Raw genomic sequence first — 19,557 nt, forward strand, 5'->3', positions numbered from 1 at the left:
ATTAAACGTGTTCTATTCTTTTCATCACGTTCTGGTGTTTAATGTCTCCTTCAAGGAAGACTCGAGTGTCACTCTCTGTGTGGTGGTTTAAGTCAGTAAGCCCCTCATTGATAGACACGGCCACATTTAGATCAGCAGCACCGCGGTGGTACCAAAGGCTCTGTGGGGTCCACCTCAGTGTCGACTTGTAAGCCATCACAATAGTGAATACATAGATTAAGTATGCATGGACCCTAACCAATCACAGGCTTTCTAGTGGCAGGTCCGCTATGATTGACACATCTAACTTATTAGAACAATTCTTATCTTAAAAATGTTTTTTGAGGAAGACAAATTAGTATTTGTAAGAAAACAACAAAGCATATCAGTAGATTCATTGTAAGGTCTGAAATGTTATATTAACCTTGTATTAGTTTTTTTTAGCGTGCAAAATATTAATTTCAGCAAATATGATTGCTACTACAAATAGAATCAGTCCTAGTGGTTGCATAATGGGGACCTGCAGGAGCCAAAGTAATGTGTGTGTTAGAGTTTGGAGAGTGTGAGGAGTGTTGAAGTAGCAAAAAGGAGGCAAATCATGCCAGTTTAATAAAGGAAAATGAAAAAGACTACCATCTTATGCGGAATAAAACAAAAAACGGAGAAGAAAGTGGTCTGAAACTGACAAGGACCTCACATCCAGTGTCCAAGATGAGGGGGCACAAGGAAATCTGAGTCTGCCATCCTATACTGTTTGCTCAATCATCTTTGAGTTATTACTAACAGAACAGACATATGTGTGCAGCAGACCTCAACCCTGCACAACTTCTTCCTTGTGCTGCCAAAATCACGTCTAGTCCTTATATGAATATGAAGAGCTGCCAATCCATAAGAAATTCAAGAAACGAGAGGAGGCCATTCAGTCCATTTGTCACTCATTTGTTTATCTAATAGTTCAGCTGTCCAAACATCTCGTCCAGATCTTCCTTAAAAGTTGTCAAGGTGTCTGCTTCAACTCCATGGCTCAGTAATTTGTGTCAGGATCCCACAACTCTTAACGTAAAGAAGTGCTTCCTGGCTTCAGTCCTAAATACACAATTTCCCGAGGTGTCCACAAGTACACAAGTGTCCATTTTGTCCTAAGAATTTGGCTGCATCTGCATTACTGATGTCTTTGAGAATTTTGAAGACTAGGATGAGGTCTCCATGCCATCTCCTCTGCTTGGACTAAGCAGGCTTATTTCTCTGAGTCTCCTCACCTCTGCTCTGTGGTGTATTCTTTTTAGTAGAAGAAGCTAACATGCACTTCCATTAAGGCTTTATTTATCTAAGATGGTTTCATTTATCTAAATATTTTGTTGGTTCATTTTAAATTTCATCTGTATTATTTGTTTTTGTCTGTGTGTTTGGTGAAGTGTCAGAAATGACAATAAGTATGGATTGATGCTGGCCAAGTTCTGCATTAACTGAGCAGCAGCACAGCACAGACTCGGAGTGACTTTGAAACACGCGGCTTGTTACAGTTTGACTGAGATGAACAGATTTGTGACACTGGATGGCGTGTGACCATAGAACTCATGTGCTCATCACTTCATTGAGCGGGAGATCGACACCTGAGCGGCAAGCAGACGAGGTCACTCAGAGCCGACCATGTAAAGCAAGGAGATCGTAAAGTGTCAGTCAACATTGGCAGGGTCATTTTATAGCACAATTCAATTGCCAAAGTTAAACAAAGTTGTATTAAATATCATAAAACACACAATGAAGCTAAAAATCACAAAATAAACAAACAATTAAAAAAATAAAGCAATGAAAGCACATCCAAACAGAATCACACAGAATGAGAAGAGAACAAAAGCTCACAAAACTCCCTGAGCTGATCCATAGAGGCACGGCCAGAAGGTGGTCCCCTAATAAGCAGTGGTACACTGTTCTAGAGCTGAGGGGCTGCTACTGAAATCTGCCTTTGATTTACAGTGAGAATGTCAAATATTTCAAAATGACTGTCCTAATGATCATAAAGACACAGAAACAGACACTGGACAGAGAAATTCAGTGAGGTAACGGAGAGCCAAAGTGGGCAGCAGCATCTTAAACTGTATCCTCTACCTCACCAGAAGATAATGGAGAGTAGTCAGACCTGCCAGTATACTGACCCTCATCACAATGCCAGTGACATCCCATCATCTGCACTCTGGACTAACTGTAACCAAAATAAAGCAGATCGATTAACATCCAACTTTAGTGCAATACAATAATCTGATTGTGAAATAATGGAAGCATGAATAGCTACATAAGAGTCCTTGAACCTCTTTGGCATTAACCCCTAGCATTCCTCAGGCTCAGAATTCTATACAATTCTGGTTATTCCTGAGTCAGAATTGGGGTGATAGTAATGAACAGCCATTACAGTGTCAAGACTGAATAACTCTCAGGACAATATTCTGCTGCCATCTAGTGTACAAAATGACATCATACTGCAAAAAAAATCCAAAACTTTTAGGTAACTCATCAATATTCATGAAGGAGGCGGAGCCTTCAACTAAACCACAGTGGCACATAAATGAGAATCTGTAAAGCCAGGTTGGGACAAATTGAAAGGATCTATTAGCTGAATCAAGTGATAATGATGGTTATGAGATGTGAAACTAATGTATATGGTATTCTATGACCGAACTGTCATGATATGCCTGGTGACTTTTTTGTTGTTTTGCCTGTTTTTGAAAGGGACTTTTATTTTTTAGCAATAAAAGGGTTGTTTATTCCAGTTATATCCCAGACCTTGGTGTAGAGTATATCCATATACAGTAATACATCTATCCAGTGTTTATTACATTGCATCAGACTGTTCTTATATGCATTGAAGCTCATGTTAGAAATAAAGCAGGTGTCATTTGGACTTGTCTCCAGACTCCCGTTAATTGTTATGAGTGCTGCCCTGCATTGAGTTTCTTACCTGAGACACAACAGTGCACATAAAGCTGCAATGGTGTGCAAATAGGCATGTGACAAAAAGGCAAAATGATTGAGATCATGTAGAAAGATAAGAAAGACATTAGCTCCCGAAACACAGTTCAGTATTCAGCTGGGGAACAGATTCTCTGTTTTAAAAGAACATGAAGATTATTCTATCTTTACATCTCCTCCTCTTGCTTCACTGCGTGGCTGGTTGTATCCAAGTCCCAGCACGTGACTCAGTGGGGCTCACAGAGTCTAGTGATCGCTACTACTACCAAGTTCCCCCCTTACCCAGTGCTGCTGTTGAAGGCCTCACCTTTGCATCCTTCTGGGAGGAATGTCCACCAGGCTGTGCCGTGGCGTCTCGAACCAGTTACCCTGATCGTGGGGGATTCAATTGTCAGAAGCATCAAAAGACGATTTGCTGTTGTCCACTGTTTCTCAGATGTTTCTGATATCCTATAACACCTTCCCAGTTTACTCAACAAATATGTACTGTATCTGTGCGAAATGTGGCAATTCACATAGAGTGCAACAACATCCGCGACCGGAAGTCTTAAATTTTAAAACATGATTTTAACAAGCTTTTTAGCTTCCTCCAATCTTGTGGGAAAACTGTTTTTATCTCTGGTCCAATTCCACCCCATGGATGTTTTTGTCACACTCTGTGACTGCATAAATGGCCCCAGGTGACTTGCTCATCATTAAATTTAGTCTTTTTTGACAATTATCTTTTCCAGAATCGTCCTTCATTTTTCAGGAATGACGGAATTCACTCTAATTCCTTAGATATTCTTGAGGTTTAGCAGACAACATATTGTACTCAAAGTTAAACTGTTCTATGAAGTGACTGAGCATCCGTGTTTTTGACAGTTTCTCTGATAATCATCCCAGTGATCCCCTGCCTTCTTTACCTTTTGTCTGTTTTACCAGCTCCCGTTACAATCCAATTAATTCTTGAGGCAATCGGGAGAGCCTCCCTAATATTCCTGTAATAATCAAGATTAGATCAAAGAAACATTATAATATAACACACAAAATTAATCTAGCAAAATCTTCTAGCATCCTAACATCAAAAAATATAGTGCAGATCAGCGTGGAGAAGCTTAACTCTGTGCCCTCCATGTCCACCTCGCATGTTATGAGGTTTGCACTATTGAACATTAGTAAGAGTTTCTACAGTAGTATGAGTTTTTATATTATTGATTTTATTTCTAAACATGAGCTACATTTTTTGTTTCTTACTGAATGCTGGCTGTCATCCACTGCCTCAGCTACACTTACTGAGGCTTCTCCTCCAGATTCTAATTTCTTATTTTCTGCTGGACAAGACAAGAAAGGCGGTGGAAGTCCAACTGTCTTTTCTAATTTGTTCACCGGCACTGATTGCACTTTTGGAGATTTCTCAGGTATTGAATACTTAGCTCTAGTTATCAGAACTCAACAACATGTTCTTGTGCTAACAATTTATAGACCCCCAAAGCAGAACTCCAATTTCCAGTCTAAGTTCTCTGAGTTATTGTCAATTGCTCTTGTCAAATATGATAAAATAATTTTACTAGGTAATTTTAAGATGCATATAAATAACTGTTCAGATTCTAAAGCAATGGAATTTGTAGATCTCATTGTGAGTTTAAATTTTACCTAACATGTGAAGGATGTGACTCACAACTTTGGAAACACAGTGGACCTTGATGTTTCATCAGTTTTACAGGTTCCCATTTTCTGTGTCTTTTTCAATTTATGCTCTCTGTACTCCAATTAAGTGTCCTGAGCTTGGTACAAATACTTATTGCCATATTGACAGTAATGCTAAGTCTATTTTGAATGATCATCTACCAGATATACTTGATGCGTGTAGTACAAAATATGATTCCCTTGATAATCTCCCAGATAACCTAAATAGTGCATTGCTTAAATCGTTGGATTCTGTTGCTCTTCTAATTACAAGAAAGCCCTCACCCAGAAGAAATGTGCACCATGGTTTTCAGATGACATCTGTGCACTCAAACAGACTTGCAGAAAACTTGAGCACCGCTGACGTATGACAAAGCAAGAGTGTTTTCATCTTGCCTGGGTAGAAAGATTAAGAACTATAAAGGAGCACATAAAGCTGCTAGGACAGCATATTTATCTGATCTGAGTAACACTAACAGAAATAATCCATGATTTTGGTTTCCTACGGTTATCAAGCTCAAACAGAATGCTCCTGTACATAGCTCTCCATTCAATGCTGATGAATTTCTGAGATTTTTCATAAATAAGATTGACTTGATTAGAGATAAAATCAATGGTCTACATTCCTCTCAGTATGATGGCTACTGTGGCACTGTGGCTCAGACCTCTTGCAGTTTTCACCATTTGAATTAGTTTCCCCTGTGGCTTTGTTCAGCCTGATAACTGCTTCTGTCGGGGCAGAAAACACACCAGAGGTTCTCACCTTGAAAGAAGGCTCTAGGAGTCAGAGGACAAGCAAACAGAGTACTTAGCTTTATTACAATAAACAATAACGCAAACTCGATTTCTCATCTCTCATTTCTTATCATCCTGACCTCGCTCAAATCAGCTCATTCACTGCTTATTTTGACTCCTTTCTCCAGCTGGCCCCTTTCAAGTTCTTATGGAAACCACCAATATTCTCTGTGTTTTGATATTCATCTTCACCTTTTGCTCCACTTATTTTCTGACCAGCCTTCAACTTGCAGGTGTTCCCCCCTCTCTGATCTCGGGTGGTCTCTGTCTATCATTCTCCCCCTTCTGTCCTTCAGACTGATAAGATATTGGTAGTTTCATGCTAAGCTTTAATTAAAAAAGAAATGTGGCATGTACCTTTATTCAGCTATTTGCTTGGCATACCTGAATCGTGTTAACGCTTACACTAAGTTTAATGCTTATAAGTTTTCATATCTACTTATGCTAATACAAGAATATAATAACTTTTTATTTTCCATACTTCCAAACCAATTGTAAGAGCCATTTTCCTTGTTCTATAAGATTCATGGATATTTCTTAGATGACAATTCATAAATAATGGGAGGTTCCTATAACCCCCGTAAATAGAATCGTTTTGGTATATTCTTTCCATATCTAACAGCTTACAGTAAACATTATTCTCCAGTTAGTTAGTGACAGCCATGCCTTGCATAAGGTGTAGAGGCATACGGTTTTTAACCGTGACCGCACGTCACCGTGCCTGGGCACTTGCCTATGTGCCAACCGGCTTACGAGCCTTTTGAGTGTGTGAAGTAAATATGCACTTAACAGCACTTAATTTATGTGTTGTACCGTACGTAAAGCATACAGAAGAAGAAGCTAAAAACCTCTAAGTAGAGAAAAAGAAATTGAGAACCTTTAAGTAGAGAAGAAGAAACTTGACTGCACGTAACAGTGCTCAATGGCCTACGGGCTCTTTGAATGTGAGAAATAACAAGTAAAGAAAACTTGTTTACTTAAGTACCACATCGTACGCTAAGGCGTACAGAAGAAGAAATTGAGAACCTATGTAAATATGGAAATGTATGGAAATTAAGTATGGAAATAACTAAAGTCTTTCAAGAAAAGCTAAGTTTAAAGAAGATACATTTTTCCCTTTTTTTTTTGCCTTTTATTCTACGTGTGTAACTATTTTTTCTTTCATTCTTGTGTGGATTTTTCGCTTTTAACTTTCACTAAATACCTTTAAAATGAACTCTTGGACTCTGAGAATTCTTTTGACACGCATCTTACCCATGCCTGATGACACCTTATAATTCAGCGGCTACACCAATAACCTACATATTAGACCCTGTTTTAATTGCTCCTAGTTCTAATATCATCAATAAGTCACTATCCATTGGCTCTGTGCCCTCCACTTTTAAAACTGCCATTATTAAGCCTTTGCTTAAAAAACCTAGCTTGGATCCAATGATTTTAAATAATTATCAAACAATTTCCAGTCTTTCTTTTATGTCTAAATTACTTGAAAGGGCTGTCGCTGATCAACTTAATGCCACTTGTCTAACTATAATATTTATGACAAATTTCAATCTGGCTTTTGGTCCCATTCTTCTACAAAATCAAGACTAAAAACCGACCTTTACTCCCTTCATTACAATGTGCTTTAGAATTCAATTAGGTCTATCATCCTTGAAATGTTCCTTATTATTCCTTTGTTGACATACCTTAACTTTTAATATTTTAATGTTATTTTATTCCAATTTTATTAGTTATTATTGTTTTAATATTGATGTTTTATTTTAATTTCTGTTTTATTTGCTTATTTTATATCATATCTCATGTATTCTTCTAATTTGTACAGTGTATTGGGACCATGCTGCATGGTGATTTTGTACTTTAAATAAAGTTGATTGATTGATTGACTGACTGTTCACAAAGCAGCAACTGTCAATGTTCGTGTCAGAGAAATGCGGACGTTGCTAAGCCTTGCACTGTGGTGGCCTGCAATAACACAAATGAAGGCCTCAGTCGTGCAGATCAGACGCTGATATTCCACTCTCTTCATACTCAGGCAACAGAAAAAAATATTACAAGAAAAATGTACAGAGAAACAAACACTTCTACTGTCGTGACTGCAACATCATCCTTTGTGTTGGTGACTCTTTTGAAACTTGTCACACAAAGTGCACATACTAAATCTGCATCAATACAATATGTTATGTTCATGTCTCTTTTACACATAATAACATTATTTCTTGTTATTTTTCACTGGGTCACATGTTTTGGGCCTGCACCAAATTAACATCATTTTGAACCAAAAATTTTAAGTGCCTTTCAGACAGCCTTGGGGTCACAATCCCTCCTAACCCATTAACAGCTGTGTTCGGTGTTCTTCCAGATGGACTTGAAGTGGAGAAGGACAAGCACACTGTGATTGCATTCACTACACTTTTGCCACGCAGACTTATTTTGTTAAATTGGAAGATTCCTAACACTCCTCTGATAAGTCAGTGGGAAACCAATGTTTTATATTATTTGAAATTAGAAGAAATCAAATTCTCAGTTAGAGGATCTGTACAGAACTTTTTCAAAAACTGACAGGATCTAATCAATAATATTCTAGAATAAGAAGAAATTATTATTTCCGCATTTCTTTTCCTTCTCCATTTATCTTTATTGCCCTATTAAACTCAACAATTTAGGTATGTTTACAAGCTTCAAGTATCACTCCTTAGGCTATGCTCTCCTTCTCAGGGGTGGGGTTTGATTTGTTTTTAATCTTATTTTTTGTAAAAATTGATCTAACTGAATGGAATGATTATAATAAAATTAATAAAATTAAAAAACAAATGTGACTCATTTTTGTAGAAGTAAACAACACTAAGGGGGCTACAAATAGAAAAAACTGGAAATAAAGTAGAGATTAAAAACACACATTTTCCTGAAGCAGTAATGAAGAGTAAATCATTGATCACCCATATAAGAGCAGACATTGTGCTGTGATGTGCCATAAGTCCCAAATCTACCCAACTTTGTGGAGCACAAATCAAAAAAGATTATTCTTAAGGTTTAAAACTCACTAGTGAGACCACATCTGGAGAACTTAATGAGGGTTTGGTCTTCAGGCTACAAAAAAGACAAAGCAGTGCAAAATTCCAGAGAAGAGTTAAATGGTGCGACTCAAACCACCTACACCTGAACACCAGCAAAACTAGGGAGCTGGTGGTGGATTTTAGGAGGACCAGGCCCCTCATGGACCCCTTGATTATCAGAGGTGACTGTGTGCAGAGGGTGCAGACCTATAAATACCTGGGAGTGCAGCTGGATGATAAACTGGACAGGACTGCCAATACTGATGCTCTGTGCAAGAGAAGACAGAGCCGACTATACTTCCTTAGAAGGCTGGCGTCCTTCAACATCTGCAATAAGATGCTGCAGATGTTCTATCAGATGGTTGTGGCGAGTGCCCTCTTCTACGTGGTGGTGTGCTGGGGAGGCAGCATAAAGAAGAAAGACGCCTCACGCCTGGACAAACTGGTGAGGAAGGCAGGCTCTATTGTAGGCATGGAGCTGGACAGTTTGACATCCATGGCAGAGCGACGGGCGCTGAGCAGACTCCTGTCAATCAAGAGAGTCCACTGCATCCACTGAACAGGATCATCTCCAGACAGAGGAGCAGCTTCAGCGACAGACTGCTGTCACCGTCCTGCTCCACTGACAGACTGAGGAGATCGTTCCTCCACCACACTATGCGACTCTTCGATTTCACCCAGGGTGGTACACGTTAACACTACACAAGATTATAGACTGTTATACCTGTCTGGCACTCTCCACCTTGCATTTTTTAAATTGCACTGCGCTTTTATTGCTCTTTAATTAATTAATATTGTTTTTTATCAGTATGCTGCTGCTGGAGTATGTGAATTTCCCCTTGGGATAAACAAAGTATCTATCTATCTATCTATCTATCTATCTATCTATCTATCTATCTATCTATCTATCTATCTATCTATCTATCTATCTATCTATCTATCTATCTATCTAAGAGCAACTGGGCTGATTCCAAGACTACAAGGGATGAGTTATGAGGAAAGATTAAAAGAGCTGAGCCCTTACAGTTTAAGCAAAAGAAGATGAAGAGGAGACCTGACTGAAGTGTTTTAAATCCATCCATCCATACAGGTTAGGTGGATTGGCGATTCTAAATTGGCCCTAGTGTGTGCTTGGTGTGTGGGTGTTTAAAATCATGAAGGCAATTAATGCAGTGGATCAAGACTGTGGCTTTAAAATTAGTTCAAGAACACAGGAACACAATTGGAAACTTATTAGGGATAAATTTCACACAAACTTTAGGAGGTTCTTCCTACCGTGAACCACAGACACATGGAATAAGTGACCAAGTAGTGTGGTAGACAATAAGACTTTAGGGACCTTCAAAACTTGACTTGGTGTTATTTTGGAGATGCTAGATGGATAAGACTGACAAGCTTTGTTGGACTGAAAAGCTTTTTTTTTGTCAAAATGTGTTTAATGTTCTAATGAAATATGCAGTCATACAATCTTTAAATTGTTTTTATTTTACAGGCATGACAGGACGTGTTACAGTGACATCCGTCAATACATTCAACAGAGCAGAAATGTAAGACTTTCAGATAAGGAAGTCTTTGTATCCTGCAGGTGGAATAAAGAGATACTGAACAGTGTGATGGACTTCGTAGAGTGCTCTTCAACTCAGGTTGACATGATGGTGTACTCCATAAACTATGGCGACTATTATTTCATCAGCCATGTATCTGACTACTTAGATAAAATATCCTCCATACGGTAAGTAATGCAGGACATCTGCAGTGAGGTCAGTGTTGGTCACACATCCTTTTTTTCTCTTATTCAATTAAACACATTCATCAAACCTGAGCCACCAACATGAAGCAAAATGGTCATCTCCATCCATCTATCCTGCCATCTTATATAAGTATCTTCCAATTTCTAAACACAGATTTCTATTTCAGTCTTACATGAAACTTCAGCCTAAGAGTCCCAAGGCAATAGAAAGCCAAGGTGTGAGGCCGGTGTGCAATATTATTTTCTTATGTTTGAGATTTAAATGTCCATCTTGGTCATCACTGACCCAGCAGAAGGAACTCCCTTTACTTTTAATCTTTTCTCTCACGTCACTGAACCAGAGGGGCACCAATGTGTTGGGTGGGGTGTATGAGTAGGTCAGTGGAGGATTATTTAAACTGGGGAATGGTGAGGCAGGGAGTATAGGATAGGCCACATTTAGAACTGTACATGAGGGGATGAACAATTGTGTAAAAATAAAAAATCATAGTAATGCCAATTCTAACAAAGATTAAGTGCAAAGGGAAAATGGTAACACATTAAAGAAGATAGAAGTATCAAAAATAAGAAGTGAGCTGGAGTTGAATGTAGCTGAACATAATTATGATATTAAAGCAATAACAGAAACCTGGCTAAGTAACAAAGATGGCGATGAATAGAACATGGAGGGATACACATTTATTAGGAAGAATGGTGGGATTTTGTCAAACAGCATTTAAATGCATGTCTTCTTCAGTAGGACGTTGAGCCCCATTTTAGTGAGGACATCTGGCTTCATTTGAAAAACATTAGTGAAAGAGGCCTTATTTTAGGAGTGTGTTATTGACAGCCCAATGGAGACAGAAATTTGAATACACATCTTTTTAGTAATATTGAAAAGGAAGGCTTACAGACAGATATTATATTCATGGGGACTTTAACTACCCAAATATTAACTGGGATAACCTTAAAATAGAGTTTTTAGACGTAGTGACTGTTTTTTTAACACAACAACGTGAGGTGAAGCCTGTCTAGATTTAGTGTTTTGTAATAATCAGGATAAAACTGAGTGTGTAGAGGTGATTGGACCACTAGGGTCACATAACCATAATATAATACTGTAACGGCCGGCCCAATCATCCAGACCGGCAACTATTGGGTGGTCCAGATCTAGTTATGGAATTTTCATTACGCTATAACTTATTACGTTTATTACATAGAAAATCACCCTAAAAGTCCTGAACCATCAAGAAGTGTGCGAACTGATGACATGAAGGACTGTCTTCGCGCCGAACTGGAATCGTCCCCGCATAAATCAAAGTCATCAAGACAATCTGGATCTGCATAATTAGATCTGGACCACCCTGTATACCGCCAAGACCTATGGCCTGGCAACCTGAGGGGCGTGAGACTCAGACAAGCCCTACTTCTTCCAATTACTTCCCCAATCGGTGATCAAACAGGCAAAAAAAGGCAAACAGTAGGTAAGTTACTAAAGTGAATATATATATATATATATATATATATATATATATATATATATATATATATATATATATATATATTGATGAAAAGAAGTGAAACAAAATGCCAAAGAGTATAATTATCTCACCTTCCCCTCCCCTAACAAACACAACACCACGAGTGAACGGCGGAATACTATAATAAACAGTGCAGCAATAAATATACAGAATAAATTCTACACATAAAATGGATATGACACACACAAAACACATAACACACGTAAAGTCCAGGAAAGTGTCCAGAGAGTGATAATGAACTTGAACCGGTTAGAAACTGTCCAGCGGTAACTGATATATGAAAGCACTTGATTGTTTGCTCCTTTAGTGAAATAAACAAAACGGTCTCACTATATGGTCCTCGGCGTGTCCTGTTACTACTGAACCCCGGAGTTTTGTGAAAATGGAGATATTGTTACAGGTCCGGCATTGAGAGCAGCAAGCAGTGGAGAGGTGTGTTTCTTGATGCGTTTCTGTGTTGTGTTCTGGTTTTGTTTTTCCTTCCTTCTCTCCTCTTGTTTTTATAGGAAATAACCCAGGTGGACTTGATGGGTGGACTAGGAAAATTTACCTTGAGGGGTCACAGTCCTGCAGCGTTCTCCTTCCCCCTTTGTTTACACAGACACACTATAGACTACATAAGCGGTACAACGCTACGAAAGACGTGACTCGACACAAAAGTCGTCCCCATTCAAGTAGCCCCGCTACAATACAGTTCTCAGTGTTTTGTAAGAGAGCAAATACAAAGACTAAAACTGTTAAGTTTAACTTTGGTAGGGCACAGAAGTAAAGTAGAAGTAAAAAGTCTAAGGAGGATGGACAAGGATAAGCTTTTTAAGGTGGAGACAGTCAAGGAGCAGTGGAACAGGTTTAAAAATGTTTTACATGTAATGCAGGACAGATACAGAGCTAAATTGGAATTAGTAGGAAAGTATAAAAACAACTCTGCAATGGGTTAAAAAAGAGCTGAAAAAGGAGCTGCAAAGGAAAAAACAAACGATAAGGCATATAAGACTAAACTCTAATGTGAATCTTAGGGTGTTTAAAAACAGGAGGGCAACCATTAAGAAGGATATTAGGGAGGCTAAATGACAGTTATAGGGGAATACAGCAGATAAGGCAATAGATGACCCAAAGAGATTCTTTTAGTATTTTAGTAGTAAAAGAACAGACAAGGAGGAGGTGAAGTGCATCAGAAATAGTTAAGAGGAAATAAAAAATACAGACAGTGAAATAGCGGATGATGTGATATTTTTCTGCCGTCATCACATTTAATGAAGTGGATAATCTCCAGTGGTAACAGGGACTACTAAGGAGGTACTGAGGGATTTGAAGATTATAGAGAGAGAAGAGCTGCTCAGATTTAAATAGGCTGAAATCAAACAAATCACCAGGACCAGAAAATGTTTACCCTTGAGTTCTTAAGGGGGTTAGCGAGTACATATAGAAACCATTGACAGATTTTTAGGAAGTCACTGAGCACTGGGGAAATTCTGAAGGACTGGAAATTGATCTTGTTTTGTAAAAAAGGGTGACAGGGCAGATCCAAGCAATTACAGACCAGTAAGCTTAATGTGCATCACAGGTAAATTAATGGAAGGAATTATTAAGGAGAAGATTGAGCAACACCTGATAGTTTGGGGGAGGAATGATCTTCTCAGTCTGTCAGTCTGGCAAGGAAAATGGGAGCCGATCTTCGTGGCGGAAGAAGGTCGCCTGCTCTGCAGAGCCGGGTCCGTAAAAGGTGAAAGGGGCGGTCGCATAGCCGATTAGCCACGTGGTCGCGGGAAGGTAAACAGAGAGCCCTTAAAGCGGCGGCTGGACAGAAGCAGGCAGGCAGGCACAACGATTCAATCAACAAGGTTTATAAAATGAAATATATACACATAATAAATAGAAATCGATCAAACAACTATATACAATAAATAGCACGAAATAAGTATAAATAAATAAAAGTCAAACTAACAATCCAAGGAACTATATATAAACAAATAAATAAATATCAAACAATTTTTGCAATAAAAAAATAACTACCAAACAGAGTAGAGAACCAGTAGATGTAGCCCAAAATTAAAAGAGAAAATTGAGAGGAAGAGGAGGCCTGCCAGTCATTGCAAAAAAAAAAAAAAAAGTAAAAACAGCTTGAAAAAAAGGAGGGAGGCCTCCTTGACAATATATAAAGTGCCAGCAATTTGAAAAAAAAAAAAAAAAAAAAAAAAACAGCAGACCTCCTCGTGAACAAAAAAAAAAAAAAAAAAAAAATATAAACACTGTATGGGCCCATCTACAAATCAAATAAATAAATAAAGAAATAAAGAAATACAATTCTTTAATGGCTATCCCCCCCAGCACGATTTTTCTTCTCCCTCCTCTTTTCCTCCAGCCACTCCTGTATAGTTTTGCCGGCTGAGGTGGAGCAAAAGAATTCCCCCCCCAAATTGGCTGTGGCCGAACTCTTTTGTTTTAGGACAGCACTTACAAATGTAATTTTCGATCTTTTTCCGTTGCTTGGGGGGGTTTCCTTGCTGTCGTGCCAGCTCGTCCGCCTCCTCCTTTTTCTTTCGCCGCCAGGCAGTGGTGCGGGGTACTGAGGGTCCTGCCGGCGGCGGTGGAAGCGGAGCAGTGGCAGTGTCAGCCGGCGGGGAGAGTGGCTGGGTGACGGGTGCTTCATGTGGCTCGGGGGGGTGCCCAATGATGGCTGGTGCCACATCCACGGGGCCCCGACGTCGCTGCGTCGCCTGACCAGATAGGTCAGGCGGGTTATGGAATTGTAGTGGTTGTGCAGCGGACAGCTCGGGGCCCGTGGGTCGTGGTCGAACGGTAGGGGTGGGCTCTGAAGCAAGGGCCGAGCTGGTTGGCAGTGGCACGGCCATCTCCAGAGCTCGCCGTACCAGCTCCCTGGTGTGAGTGTAGTGCCTACAGGGACAGAAAGCAAAGTAAGTCAGGGTGGGAGGGAGGAGAGGGGCATGTGGATGGTACTTGTCCAGTGTGTACTTACCATTGTGCCAGGGTGCGCTGATTGAGGGGGAATAACTGGATACGTGTCTAGGCCACGAGTACCGGATTTGTCAGGATATTTTCCTGGATGCAGATGTAATCCCGCATCACAGCTGCCCAGCGGTTCACCCTCACGCCGCTGATGGTGGTTCCTTCGGGGTGAATCCTGGACAGCTGTACACAAACGGCCTCCACAAGGCAGCTGATGTTTGGCATCTGTGCAGCTTGGCCGCCTTGGCCGACCATACACCTACAAAATTCGGGGGGTGGGAGGGAGAGAGAGAGAGAGACAGATCAGTCAGCCATGCCATCGATATCCCATCAAAAGGAAAGATGCGACACCAAAGAGGTTGATCACCTACCGTTGCAAGCTCTCCACTCCCGGTGTGACACTGGTCTGCGAGTGCTTGCGTCGGAACCTCCCCTGCACCAGTCTTTCCTGGTGGCGTGGCGGAAAGCGAACTGGGGCCTTGTCGCCCTCCGGCAATCGTTCCCAGAGGGTGACGATCTCCGCCACTTGCTGCTGTGTCACGTAGGGATGGTGACGCAGCTTCACGAGACTGGAGGCCAGGTTGACCACGTGCTGGTAACCTGGGCCAGTGTCATGTCCAAGGCTATTCTGTTGGGGGAAGAGAGCGAAAGTGAGAAAGGGGAGCACTCCTCAGATATTCCACAGGTATAGCACAACTCGTCGGGAGAGACTTACCAGCTCGTGGGACACGCTTTGAGTGGCCTCATCTCCAGGGGAGGTGTCCTGGTCGGCTGGCCCAGACTTTGAGGCGCCGATGGCAGGGCGCGACTGGGACTTGTCAGACGACAACGGTTGTCGGGCAAAGTCCTCCTCAAGGCCGAAGACGGTGTTGTCCAGAGGTTCCTGCACCGGCCCCTCGTCCTCTTGGAAGCCCTCGTCGACACTGTCATCGTCGTCGTCTGTATCAGTCCCATCCGGAGCGTCGGGATCCCTGCCCATCACTTCCTCCAGCACTCGACCGGTCTGCGAAAATAGGTACTGGATACCTATGAGCTCACCTGTGAAAAGGAGGGAAGTGTTTTAAAATGAAAAGGTTGGGAGAGAGAGAGATAGAGAGAGAGAGAGAGAGAGAGAGAGAGAGAGAGACAGACAGCTGGACGCCCACCTCACCAGTGTACTTTGCAGGCCGGGTGTAATCGTCAACCAGCTTCATGCGATATACAATGTCGCTCAGCTCGTTGACGGAGTGCTGGAGTTGGCCACTGTAGCAGACGATATCACGGTCTGCTTCCTCCACTGCTTGTGCCGCACGGTCCTCGTTCCACCGCGCCAGGCCTTCCAGCAGATAGGCCTGAAAGTGGGCCGCGCTGGCTGAAGTGCCTGAAAGACACGGTGAGTGAGTGAGTGAGAGAGAGACACAGAGATAAAAATGCAATGCCACCCACTCCCTCGCACAACACAGGTCACAAAGAACAGGTTTCTGAGCACCCTTACCAGGTATGAAGCGGTCCAGATGCAGGTGGAACGACTCCAACGAAGTTGAACCACGGCCACACCTGAACACCGGCAGCGTGATCCCCCCTTTGACCAGCTGCCCGGTCTGCATGTACAGGTGCACGCCGGGTGGGTCCTGGATGCAGTGGAGGTGGCGCCTCTGAGTTTTCCATATTTCCTGTATCTTAGCGCGGTCCAAAAGCGGGATACCCATGGTGTCAGTGGCGTCCCCGAAGGCCTCCAGCATCTCGTCGATGAGCCGGCCCGTCTCCTCCGCCCCACGTGTGCGGCGGCGGCAGTGGCGGGCCAGCTCCTTTAGTGGGATCCTTCCGTAGCCGGAGCCTCGGGGATCGTTCCCCGCCTCGCCAGCCTTGGCCTGTCGCAGCCTGGCAACGTCTCCCTGGTCCCACTCAAAGATGCAGAACGAGAGACGCGCCATGAAGAGGCTGTACAGTGGGTGGCTCTCCGTGGTGACACCCGCTGCAAAGCGTCGCATCAGGTGCCACACGTCGAGCTGCACCACCAGATGATCCCACTGGTTGAATAAGAGGGACACCTTGCAGGGTCCCCTGTGGGAACAGCAGTCTCGGTCCACATACAGGACCAGAGGCGGGGACACACTGGCATCACGGTATCGCCGCATCAGCCCGGTGGCCATGGGGTGCAGGCCAGCGCCCTCGGCTGCAGTGAGGACGCTGATCAAAATCTGGCCGTGCTCGTTCCCCACGTTGGTCACCCAGGCTGCCGTTCCTGCCGCGGCACCAGCTAGTTTCTTGATCACCTGAACGATGAAAGGGAGAGTGACGGTAAGCTGGAAGGAAGGAAGGAAGGAAGGAGGGAGAGGATGACGATATCGCTCACCTTCTTTGTTGAGTCCATCTTCAGGATTGAGCCAAAGATGGAGGTGATCCAGGCCTTGGTCTCATCTAGCCTCGAAGCCACCACCCTGGCATAGATGGACAGCAACCACTTTGTACCGGGCACCGGGGTCATCCGCGGTAGAGGCGGAGTCGTAGGTGCCTCGGCACCCGGTGTAATGAACTTGGTGACCGCGAACATGAACAGTCTGGACCGCTCCAACCAGGTCTTGCTGTGCTCCTCGAGTAGATATTTGCGCAGCCGGGTGGCCCCGTTGCCCAGCGTGCGCTCACGCATCTGCCCAATCAGCTTTTTGTCGCAGGATAATCTGTGTTAAGACAGAACAGAGACGTTAGGACTGCCCGTGTGTGCCTGTCTACCTGTGGAGAGTTGACCCGGCCATCGGAGACTCCTTGTCTGACCTGTAAGTCAGGATAGCTGGAAACTGATCCCGATGGGTGCAGTGCAGCTGATCCAAGATATCCTGCGACCAGCCCGCCACCTTCTTCTTGCAGCGCCGGCACTCCAGGTACTCCGTGGCCATAAAGTACCATCCGTCTGTGTCCAGGACCCTCCGGACGGTCCTGTAGAGTCCGGCTCCCGACAACCTGTGGCTGCATGCCGTGCAGGACAGCTTGTAGCCCCACATGCGGTACGGCATCCACAGGAAAAACGGGCGCTGAAAAAAGGCGTTGGGCGATGTCGGGGGCTGGAGGTACACGTTGTGGGGGCCGGGAGGGTGCCACCAAAGGCGAAGGTTGGAGGTCAGCACAGGCTTTCCGTCCTTGCCCCTGGTGAAAAGGACCCGACTTAACCACGCGTGCTGTTCTTTTGGTAGTGAACTCCTCCAGCTCTCGGGAAAAAGTAGCTGTGTGTGTGTGTGTGTGAGAGAGAGAGAGAGAGAGAGAGAGAGAGACAGACAGCATGAACAACAGAAAAACAAACAAAAGCGATCAGACAGGGCCTGTTTCTTTCCCGGCAATGCAATTCAAACAAACATATCCTTTTAACTCACCTCTCTCCTGGCTACGGACAGCGTTTGCGAAGGCTGCTTTCCCGGATCAGCCGTCGGTTGGGAGCGCTGGGATGGCAAGGGCCCTCCACTGGTTGCAGACTGGGAGGTAGATGCTGGGGAAGGTTGTTAACAAATTCAAACAAATAACAGGTTAAACAAAAAAAGTGAAGAAGCCACCACCAGTTTCCATGGGTGGCTGTCACTTACCAGCCTCCAACTCCATGCTGGCCGACAGCAGCACGTCATCGGGAATCTCGATGACGAAGGCTGCTGCAGAGAGAGAGGCGGTGGGGGCAACAGTGGTGGTTTTGGGAAGGGAAGAGGTTGCTGCCGCCTTCGCCTCGTCTCTCTGCTGCACATACAGCTGGAGTGCATGCATCTTTGTCCCGACTTTGGTGGTCTGGCGCTGGAGCCATTTGATGTAACTGCATTGGGGTACAACAGCGGGAATGGTAACAGGTGAACAAATGGAAGCAGGGTTCCAACTACCTTGCTGTGCCCTTCCCATCAGACCTCACCCAAAAGTCTCTCACCTCTTGGCCTCCCGATCTTCTGTATCGTAAAGGGCCTCAAACGTCAGGTGTCCATGTTGGCCGAAGCCGACGAGCCTCTTGCCCTCGTCCAGAGTCCTGGCCGACCCGTCTCTCTCCTGGCGACGACGGATGGCCTTCTTCACGTCGGGGAAGAGCCAGGCGTAGGACTCCAGGGCGTTTTTATTGCTCGCCAGCGGGCTATCCGACACCTGGCCATCTTTGCGCTCCCTCAGGTGGGTTGCCAACACCATGACGGCATAGCCGAGGTCATGGGTCAGCAACCATTTAAAAGTCTGACCCCGGTACTGTCCAAACTGGAGCTCGCTGGCGCTGCGCACCAGCTTGGAGTCCCCGGGGTCACCACCTGCTGCCCGCACCCATCTCCTGGCCTGCTCCCTGACCATCTTGGCCAACTTGACCTTGAACGGCACAGGGCCGCTCAGGCCGTATGCCTTGGCGACCTGGATCGCCTCGGCGGAGGCCTTGAGGGTCAGTTCGCCAGAGGTCTCGTGGCGGAACTGTGGAACAGGGTTCAAGCTGGATAAATTAGATAAACCAAGACAAAGTACAGTTCCATTCCAAAGTTTTACAACACCTATTTTTCTTCAAATTTAACCAGCTGGAATGCAACGAGCGAGCTGAAACAGATCCGCAGGAAACTGGCAGACATTTAAAGTCTTTAAAGATTTAAAGTGGGCCCCCCTTTACAATAAAACTCGAAACAAGACATCGCCGCTTTTAGACGGGGAGGCGGGTCTTTCGGAACAGAACTCGGAACGCAGCTCTTTCTCAGCCAATCAAAGTTTACAAAAAACTCGGCACAAGAGCGCCTCGACCAATCCCTGCACGTTGCTGCACACTGCTGCTTGTCAATCATCCGAGAACTCGGAATGAACTCGGAATGAACTCGGCACGAAGATCGGAACTCTTTAGGCAAGGACAGGAGTTATTAGGAACAGTCAGCATGAGGCAAAA

At 43.6% G+C, this 19,557-nt stretch overlaps 4 protein-coding genes across 6 annotated transcripts in view; 1 reads left to right on the plus strand and 3 right to left on the minus strand.

The window, feature by feature from the left end:
* LOC114643014 (uncharacterized) overlaps positions 1–19,557 on the minus strand; it is a gene marked incomplete at its 3' end in the record, with an annotated part of 1,911,439 nt that overhangs the window by 424,584 nt on the left and 1,467,298 nt on the right. The gene's annotated exons all lie outside the window — the stretch shown is intronic.
* The window catches only part of LOC114643007 (uncharacterized), an 83,140-nt gene that overhangs the window by 2,522 nt on the left and 61,061 nt on the right, over positions 1–19,557 (plus strand). Inside the window, exon 2 of the mRNA XM_051923235.1 lies at positions 9,958–10,197. Coding sequence (XP_051779195.1) covers positions 9,958–10,197 — 240 coding nt within the window. The remainder of the gene's footprint in view (positions 1–9,957; positions 10,198–19,557) is intronic.
* On the minus strand, positions 14,044–14,589 carry LOC127526736 (swi5-dependent recombination DNA repair protein 1 homolog). Its single transcript, XM_051923238.1, has 2 exons — positions 14,190–14,589; positions 14,044–14,156 (listed from the first exon to the last, which is right to left on the minus strand). The coding sequence occupies exons 1-2, from the start codon at positions 14,585–14,587 to the stop codon at positions 14,051–14,053; spliced, it is 504 nt and encodes a 167-aa protein (XP_051779198.1). The 5' UTR covers positions 14,588–14,589; the 3' UTR covers positions 14,044–14,050.
* LOC127526731 (uncharacterized) lies at positions 14,734–17,176 on the minus strand. 3 transcript variants are annotated; one of them, XR_007934169.1, is made up of 4 exons: positions 16,177–17,176; positions 15,848–16,062; positions 15,074–15,735; positions 14,734–14,961 (listed from the first exon to the last, which is right to left on the minus strand). XR_007934169.1 is itself a non-coding variant. In XM_051923229.1 (3 exons), exons 1-3 carry the CDS (start codon positions 16,832–16,834, stop codon positions 15,373–15,375), a joined length of 1,236 nt encoding a protein of 411 aa, XP_051779189.1. In that variant the 5' UTR covers positions 16,835–17,176; the 3' UTR covers positions 15,012–15,372. The 3 variants fall into 3 exon arrangements, 2 of the variants coding, with proteins under 2 accessions (XP_051779189.1, XP_051779190.1); XM_051923229.1 differs by lacking the exon at positions 14,734–14,961 and having other exon boundaries at positions 15,012–15,735; XM_051923230.1 differs by lacking the exon at positions 14,734–14,961 and having other exon boundaries at positions 15,596–15,740.

This window comes from Erpetoichthys calabaricus, chromosome 2 (genome assembly GCF_900747795.2).
Source record: "Erpetoichthys calabaricus chromosome 2, fErpCal1.3, whole genome shotgun sequence".
Taxonomy (NCBI): domain Eukaryota; kingdom Metazoa; phylum Chordata; class Cladistia; order Polypteriformes; family Polypteridae; genus Erpetoichthys; species Erpetoichthys calabaricus.